Below are 9,308 nucleotides of genomic sequence, written 5' to 3' on the forward strand. Positions count from 1 at the left end.
AGAGTTGATGCTTTTGAGTTGTGGTGCTGGTGGAGAATGCTGAAAGTACCATGGACTGCTAAAAGAACTAACAGATTTGTCCTGGAGGAAGTGCACCCAAAATGCTCCCTGGAAGCTAGAATGGCCAGACTTAGTCTCACCTATTTTGGTCATGTTGTCAGAAGGGACCATTCCTTGGAGAAGGATGTCATACTTGGTGGGGTGGAAGGTTGATGAAAGAGAGGGAGGCCTTCAACGAGATGGATTGACACAGTGGTTGCGATGATGGGCTCAAGTATAGCAGGGATCATGGAGCTGGCGTGGGATCGGGCAGTGTTTCGTTCTGCTGTATATGGGGTCGCTATGAGTCGGAAACGACTTGATGGCACCTAACAACAACAACAACATTCTAAAGAAGTGAGAGCCAGGACAGGAACAGATATATTTACACCCATGTTCATCATAGCATTGTTTACGTTAGCAAAAAGATGGAAATATCCAAGGTGTCCATCAACAGAAGAATGGATTATCCAACTATGGTCCTTACACAGAATGGAATACTATGCAACATTAAAGAATAATGTAGAATCTACAAAGTACTGAGTAACGTGGGTGAACTGGAAGGACATTATGCTGAGTGAAATAAGCCAATTACTGAAGAACAAATACTGTATTAGTTCATTGTTGTAAAAAGTCACGGAAAGGTTTATATATGAAAGGAAACTTACTTTGTTCGTTACCAGGGGTGGGACAGGAGGGGAAGGAACACTGCTAGATAGGTAGAGACAAGTATTGATTTGGGTGAAGGGAAGGGCAATGTACCAAATATGAGTGATCAACATGGTGGGATTGGGATTGAGGAAGAGGAAGACAGAGAGAGGTGCATGGGAGGTACAGACAAGAAAGATGAATCCTTTTGCATGAACACTACTGTGTTGTCAGTGATGGCAAACATTGGTGTACAGGTGGATAGATGATGGAAAGGCTGAATGATCAGGTATGTATAGGCAGGGGATAAAGCCCATGACCATGTGTAGGTTTAGCAGGCAGTGTTTCTACATGTGTAGTTGTATGTGCTGTAAGAATGTCCAGGCATATAATAGAAAGGACAGTGGGCAAGGTTGTGGCTTCTTGGCACAGCCAGCTACCCAGAGGGAGCAAGTGGTTGCAGGGGACATCAAGCTCAGTTGGCAAAACATCCTACACAAAAACATTGTTCTTTATCCTACTTTGGTGAGTAGCGACTGGGGTCTTAAAAACTTGCAAGTGGCCATTTAGATCCCGTGATGGGTCTCTCCTTGTCCAGAACAAAGAAGAATGAGGAAAACCAAAGATATATGGAAATAGTCCACTGGACTGATAGAGCATGAGATCTTCAACCTGTATGACCATGAGATGAGAAGATCTAGATGGTCCCTGGCTACCATTGTCAACCAGTTGGAGGGGAATTGGTGCAGGAGTTCCTGGAGAGATTTGGAGAACAATGTGAAACAAAACTCAAAATCATAAAGTCCAGGTTTGCTTGTTTGATAGAGCCTGATGAGACCCCTGAGACTGGCCCCTAGCCACCCTTCAAGTCTGAACTCACTGCTGTGGCTTCCAGCCAAACAATAGGCAGGCATATGGGGTGAACATTTACACCAGCTAGATAACACTCCATGGAGTGATCAGTCATGGGAGAACGGGAGGGCAGTGTTTGCACCGGGAGACAGCTCGGGTTGGGAGTGAGGAAAAAAAAATTACAGCTTTACAAGATGACAGGTGATATCTGTAGAGATTAGCCACTCATGAATTTTGTTGTGCTCTTCTGTGACATGTGTGAATTTTAATCTAGCACACGCATATATACCCAAATCCGTCCTGCTTATTGTTTTCGTATGCCTCAGAAGCCTTCGATTTTTACCTCTTATCCTAGCAAACCCCATTCCAGAGGTGGTTCTCTGATAATGCCTAATCCACGCTGCTTTCTTACAGAAGTTACTTTTAGTTGATTCTGTAATGTATAGTGGACTAGTTTTGCTTTCAGAATTTGTGTATCTTTTCTGATGCTCTGTCATCAGACTACAATTACTGCTGAGGACAGGCAAAATAAGACAATTTAGGCTCTGCTCCGTTTTAGAAATACTGTTGTTGTTAGGTGCGGCTGACTGACTCCCTTAGAAATACTAGATGATACTTTACAAGGCAAGTCTAGGAAGTAACAGTGCTACTAATCACCTTCCCATTTCCTTACCTATTTTATTTAGCCCTATCAGATTTTTCCTTTTAAAATAAATTTTGAAACTGAATTGATAAAAGAAAGGATATGTTTAATATTTCTAATGGAGTGGTTGGGTCTTTTTTGTTAGTCAGAATTTTTTTTTGAACTTTAATTTGGATTCAGTTTCTTGATAATGTGTATCCTTTAATTAAAGGAACTTGATTTGCCATTAAGTATAAAAACTGAAAATAGCATCAGAAATCATTTTTTTGTTGTTGAAGAGTAGAATTAAAGAAACCACAGTATTTGTGTTTATTTTTTCATTGATTTGTATCTTTCCTTCAAGTGCATTTACTTTCTCAGGGACTGTTGTACTAGGTTTACACATTCCCCCATGTCAATTCCACCAGCCAAGAAAAGTATACAGTTCTTACATAAGTTGTTAAATGTTTAACTCTGATTTTCTTTTTACGAAAATTATTAAATACCACTTGCTGTTAAATTGACTCAGACTCATGCGGACTTCATGTGTGTCAGAGTAGAACTGTGTTCGGCAGAGTTTTCAATGGCTGATTATTTGGAGGTAGATCACCCGGTCTTCCTTCGAAGATGCCCTCTCTGTGATCTCATAATTCCAACCTTTTGATTGTATCCAAGCACATTAACTGTACTACCTAGTGACTGCAAAGAAAAAAAAAAATGTTTCCCTAAAATTCTCTTAATAACTACTGTTTTTAATTCATCAGCTATATCTTGTTATTCACATTTATGACACAAGTAAAAAATCTACTGTCTGACTATTTTGTGCATTAACAATGTACATCTGTCAGCAACAGATGCTGAGATGGGAGGCGAGTAGTGCTGGCTGTGATGGTTAAAGTTACGTGTTAACTTGGCTAGGCCATAATTTTCAGTGATTAGGCAGTTACGTAATGATGTGGTTGTCCTCCACTTTGTAATCTTGATGTGGTCACCCTCTATTTTCACATCTTGCCTACTTCTGCATAATGAGTTGGTATTTGGAACCAACATGTCAACAAGTGAGGGGTGGGTGTATTTTCCGAACAGGTCAGATTCATCTTAATATTTAAATATTTAAGTTTAAACAATCTGTAATAGAATGTTTTTGAATTTTTAAAATTTAAAAGTAGTGTAATAATATTTGAATAAATGACAAAAATTTATCACATTATACTCATATACCTTTTTTATTTTTATTATTTATTTCTTACTGTGATTTGGGTGAAAGTTTATAGAGCAAGTTCATTTTCCATACAACAGTTCATACACATTTTGTTTCATGACATTGATTACAGTCCCCAGAATGTAACAATCCTCTTCTCACTGCCTCCCTGTGACTACCTTTTCCCTGCATCCTTCTTTCTCATGCATTTTTTCCCTCTTAGCTGTCTTGCTGTGCAGATGCAATCCTTCTGATCTTCTGTGGTTGATTGTTTTAAGGAGTGTACCCACCTGGTGTAAATGTTCATCCTTGTATACCTGTCTGTTGCTTGGCTGGAAGCCACAGGAGTGAGTTAATTTCCAGGCCTGAAGGGTGACTGGGGGGGGCATGCTCTCGGGTTTTACCATTTTCTATCAGATCAGTAAGCCTGGGCTTTTTTGTAATTTTGAATTTTGTTCCACATTTTTGTCCCATTCTATCCAGGATTTCCTACACTGATCCCTTTCCAAGTGATTAACAGTGGTAGCTGAGCAACGTCATACAGTTTTTCTGGTCTAAGGATCATGTTGTCTGAGGTTCACATGGTCCACTAGTTCCTTAGACTAATTCTTTTGCATATGTCTCTTTTTTCTTTTTCTTCTTTGCTCCAGAGTAGGAGACAACAATTGGTGCATCTTAGATGGCTGCTTGCAAGCTTTTAAGACCCTGGTTGCTACTCACCAAAGTGGGATGTAGACTTAAACACCTGTTTTAATTTTGCCTATTTCTTCATGGTGTGCTGGTCTATTTAGCCTACATACGTAGTTAGACTAACATATGTATACTAAGAAGGCTAAGGTGCAGCTCACTTAAGCCATGATGTTTTCAGTAGCCTTCTGTGCATGTGAAAGCTGGACAATGAATAAGGAAGACTGAAGAATTGATATATTTGAATTATGGCATTGGCGAAGAAAATTGAAAATACCGTGGACTGCCAGAAGAACAAACAAATCTGTCTTGGAAGAAGTATAGCCAGAATGCTCCTTGAAGGGAGAATGGCCAGACTCCATCTCACCTGCCTTGGTTGTGTTATCAGAAAGGGCCAGTCTCTGGAGAAGGATTTCATTCTTGGTAGAGTAGAGGGTCAGCACAAAAGGGGAAGACACTCAACGAGATGAATTAACATAGTACAGCAGTGGGCTCAAGCAGAGCAAAGACTGTGAGGATGGTGCAAGACTGGGTAGTGTTGTGTTTTGTTGTACATAGGATCCCTGTTAGTTGGAACTGACTGAATGACACCTAACAATCTACGAACAAAATTTCTTTATGGTGTTTGTCTATTTAGTATACACATGTTGTTGTTATTAGGTGCTGTTGAGTAAATTTTGAATTATAATGACCTTGTGACACAGTAGATTCTTGGCTGTGATCTTTTTGGGAGCAGATCGCTGGGCCATTTTCCTGAGGATCCACACAGTGGGTTTGATCAGCCCGCCTTTCAGTTAGCAGCCCAGAACTTAACTGTTTGAGCCACTGCCACCAGAGCTTCTTTAGATTACATACACCAAAACCTAAACCCACTGCCATCTAGTTGATTCTGTCTCATAGTAACCCTGTAGGGCAGATTAGAACTGCCCCGTAGGGTTTCCAAGGCTGTAAATCTTTATGGAAGTAGACTGCCTTCTCTTAGTCCCAAAGAGCAGCTAGTGGATTTGAACCTCTGGCCTTTTGGCTAGCAGCCAAATGTTTAATCCCTGTGCCACCAGAGCTCCTTTTAGTTTACATATAGAGTAATGGAAATGGAGATTTCTAGATGGCTTGGGCTAAAGCTTTTTATATAGAGTGACTATGTGATTTGTGATTTGCAAAGGCTGGCGGTTCAAACCCACCAGCCACTCCTCGGAAGGAAGGTTGGGCAATCCTACTTCCGTAGTGATACTGCCTCGGAAACCCAAGGAGGGGTCGCTATGAGTCGGGGCCGACTTGACGGCACATAACAACAACAACAACAACAGCAAGAGCTCTGGTAGCATAGTGCCTAAGGCACTTGACTGCTAACCAGAAGGCTGGCAGTTCAAACCCACCAGCCACTCCTCAGAAGGAAGGTTGGGCAATCTACTTTCGTAATGATGATACTGCCTTGGAAACCCAAGGCGGGGTCGCTATGAGTCGGGTCTGACTCGACGGCACATAACAACAACAACAACAGAAGTACAAAACCAAAAGGAAAGAAAATGCTTGGCATTTCTCAAGCTGAAAGAACTAAAGAAAAAATTCAGGCCTTGAGTTGCAGTATTGAAGGATTCTATGAGCAAAATAATTGAACGATGGAGGAAACATCAAAAGAAGAGATGGAAGGAATACACAGTCATTGTACCAAATGTTCAGCCATTTCAAGAGGTAGCATAATTTCAAGAACTGATGATATTGAAGGAAGAAGTCCAAGCTGCAGTGAAGTAATTGGTGGTGTGGGGGGAAAAGTCTCCAGGAATTGACGGAATAGTTTAAAATCAGGAAGGGTGTGCGTCAGGGTTGTATTCTTTCACCATACTTATTCAGTCTGTATGCTGAGCCAGTAATCTAAGAAGTTGAGCTCTGTGTGAAGAACATGGCTTCCGGATTGCAGGAAGACTCATTAGCAACCTGTGATATGTAGATGACACAACATTGCTTCCTGAAAGTGAAAATGACTTGAAGCACGCTTACTGATGAAGATAAAAGACTACAGCCTTACATATGGATTACAACTCAACATAAATAAAAAATCTTCACAGCGGGAACAATAAGCACCATCACCATAGATGGAGAAAAGTTTGAAGTCGTCAGGGATTTCATTACTTGGCTCCACAATCAACGCTCATGGAAACAGCAGTCCAGAAATAAGACGAGGTGTTGCACTGGACATAGCTACTGTAAAAGACTTCTTTAAAGTGTTTAAGAGCAAACATGTCAGTTTGAAGACTGAGATGCACCTAAACCAGGCTATGGTATTTTCAGTCACCTCCTGCTTGTGAAAGCTGGACAGTGAATAAGGAAGACTGCAAAAGAATTGATGCCTTGGAGTTGTGTCAGTGAATAACACTCAAAATACAATAGGCTGCCAGAAGAGTGAACAAATGTATCTTGGAAGAAATACAGCTGGAATGCTCCTTAGAAGTAAGGATGAATGGCCAGACTTTGTCTCACTTACTTTGGTTATATTGTCAGAAGGGACCATTCCTTGGAGGATATCATGCTTGGTAGAGTGGAGGGTCAGTAAAAAAGGGGAAGACCCTCAACGGGCTGGTTTGACACAGTGTTTGTGATCATGGGTTCAAGCATAGCAAAGATTGTGAGGATGGCCCAGGACTGGGCAGTGTTTTCTTTTGTTGTGCTTGAGGTTGCTGTGAGTTGAGCTGAGTCCACAGCACCTAACAACAACAACAACAACATGTAATTTGTTATGCCTGCTTTACTTGTCTGTAGCATCAAGCTCATTTGAATGCAAACTAACATCTTCTTGGCCTAGTGTACTTTCTCTTACATGCTTTGATACCTTGTCAATTTATGGACTTTATTTGTACTTGCTTGGAGTTTTGCCAAGCGTATGGGGGAGGTATTTTGCTATGTGGAAAAATATTAGGAATTACTTTGAATATTTCTTATTGGTGCTGTTTGCATATATTTACTATGCTTTTTGAAATTTTTCTTCAGCTTTCTAAAACCAACTTTTCCAACAACAATGATTTTCGTGCTCTTCTTCAGTCTCTGTATGCTACTTTTAACGAGTTCAAAATGCATGAGCAGATTGAAAATGAATACATCATTGGTTTGCTTCAGCAACGCAGCCAGACCATTTATAATGTACATTCTGACAATAAACTCTCAGAGATGCTTAGCCTGTTTGAAAAGGGCCTGAAGAACGTGAAGGTGAGTTGCAAAAATGATCATGTAACTGGCAAAATTTCTGCTGTATTCTGATAGATCACTGGCCACATTTGTTAGCATTTTATAGTAAATGGCATTGCCTCTTTATTAGTGCAATACAATTATATAATGAATGCTGCTCCCCAAATTGTAGAGTTGATTTTAATGAGTTAAAATTTAATTATCATAAAATTGTTACATTCTGATAACATTTATTAAAACTATTAAAGGAAAGTTATAAATGCAGTTAACAGATCATTAACGTAAACTTGTTACTTAGAATAAATGAATATTTCAATTTAATTTTATTTATTTTAAAATTGAATGCCAGCTGTGTTTACTGTATTTTGTTTTTCCTTCTTGTAGTGATGAACAGGAATAGTTAAACAGGATTATATTTAATTGTGTCATATAAAATTAAAGATATTTTTTAGTGTAGTTTATGATGATATAGTTTATTCTTAATTATACTTATGCATTATAGCCAAAAATGAGTTGTCATCAAGCTGATTGGGACTCATAGTGACCACATAGGACAGAGTAGAAGTGCCCTATAGCGTTTCCAAGGCCGTAATCTTAATGGGAGCAGACTGCCACATCTTTTCTCCCACAGAGCAGCTGGTGAGTTCAACCACCAAACTTTCAGTTAGCAGCTGATCACTTAATCATTATATCACCAGGGCTGCTTGGAGTATATGCCTGGAGCTATGATAGCGTAGTGCCTAAGGCACTGAATGTTAACCAGAAGGCTGGAAGTTCAAACCCAGCAGCCACTCCTTGGAAGGAAGGTTGAGTATTCTACTTCCATAGTGATACCACCTCAGAAACCCAGGGAGGGGTCACTGTGAGTCAGGTCTGACAGCACATAACAAGAACAAGAGAAACCAATATGCTCTTATGGACTGCTCTGAGATATATTAAGAAGACACATGTAGAAATTATATAAATAAATCAGAAATCAATAGAAATTTTGAACACATGCACATTTTTCTGAAAATTTAAAAAGAAATATGAGATCACATTACTAAAGAATTTCAAAGCTTACTATTTAAGGACATCTTTCATACTTAGAAGCTAATAGAGACCACTTTGCTGTCTGTCAGTCTATTTTTTCCTGAGATTTTATGTTGCATTTTAAACTGACTTCCTATGATGAGGTACAATATAAATGATGAAACAAAACTCTTCTTAAAGTACAAACCTTTTTTTTTGTTTGTTTCCAGAATGAATACGAGCAGTTAAATTATGCAAAACAGCTGAAAGAGAGATTGGAGGCTTTTACTAGAGATTTCCTTCCTCACATGAAAGAGGAAGAGGAGGTGAGCTTAAGTTTTCTCTTTTGTGATTTTGAATAATAAAATTTAAAACATCTGTTTTGCCTTTGTTATTGTTGTTAGTTGCAGTTGAATCTGTTCTGACTTGTGGCAACCTTTTGTATAACAGATTGAAATGGTGCCCTGTCCTGTACCACCTTCATGATCATTAGGGTTATACCTTTGGTCCTTTAAACAATGCATAAGAAGATAGGTCTGGTTATAAGCAGCTAGTTCATTTTGGAGACTGAAGAAAAATCCAAGAAAAAAACCATTAATTTTATTCCCAAAGAGTTGCTTTTCATTGAATGAATTATTTAATTATTTAATTTATTTGCTTAACAAACATTAATATTCCTATTATATAGATGGCACTATGTTGAATGTTAATAACATTTTATATCACCCAAAAAGACCTACTTGATTTTGCTAGCATGTATGGACAGAAGCCTGGAGAATATGTATGGGAATGGCTACTGAGGGTGTCAGCTGCAGGGACCCAGGTAAGGGTGGTATGAGAGGTTTCCAACAGGGAGGCAAACTTGTCTGTCGGTTTGTCCTACCGTGGTGATGTGTTGATGAGTTTTGAGGCTGAGCCACTGGTGTTTCAAACTCAGTGGGATGCATGTGGTACACAGGTATCATCCCAGCTTACAGACTGAGACAGACTAGGAAGAAGGAAGAGGCCATCCACTTCTCAAATAATTGGCCAGGGAAAACCTTATAAATAGCAAAGAAACACTGTTTG

The 9,308-nt window shown here is 39.4% G+C and overlaps 1 protein-coding gene across 1 annotated transcript in view; it reads left to right on the forward strand.

Annotated features, from left to right (window-relative positions):
• Positions 1–9,308, forward strand: part of FBXL5 (F-box and leucine rich repeat protein 5) — an 87,906-nt gene that overhangs the window by 22,058 nt on the left and 56,540 nt on the right. The window contains exons 2-3 of the mRNA XM_007950076.2: positions 7,035–7,250; positions 8,471–8,566. Coding sequence (XP_007948267.1) covers positions 7,035–7,250; positions 8,471–8,566 — 312 coding nt within the window. The remainder of the gene's footprint in view (positions 1–7,034; positions 7,251–8,470; positions 8,567–9,308) is intronic.

This window comes from Orycteropus afer, unplaced genomic scaffold (assembly GCF_000298275.1).
Source record: "Orycteropus afer afer isolate SDZICR_OR568_19922 unplaced genomic scaffold, OryAfe1.0 scaffold00262, whole genome shotgun sequence".
NCBI classification, from domain to species: domain Eukaryota; kingdom Metazoa; phylum Chordata; class Mammalia; order Tubulidentata; family Orycteropodidae; genus Orycteropus; species Orycteropus afer.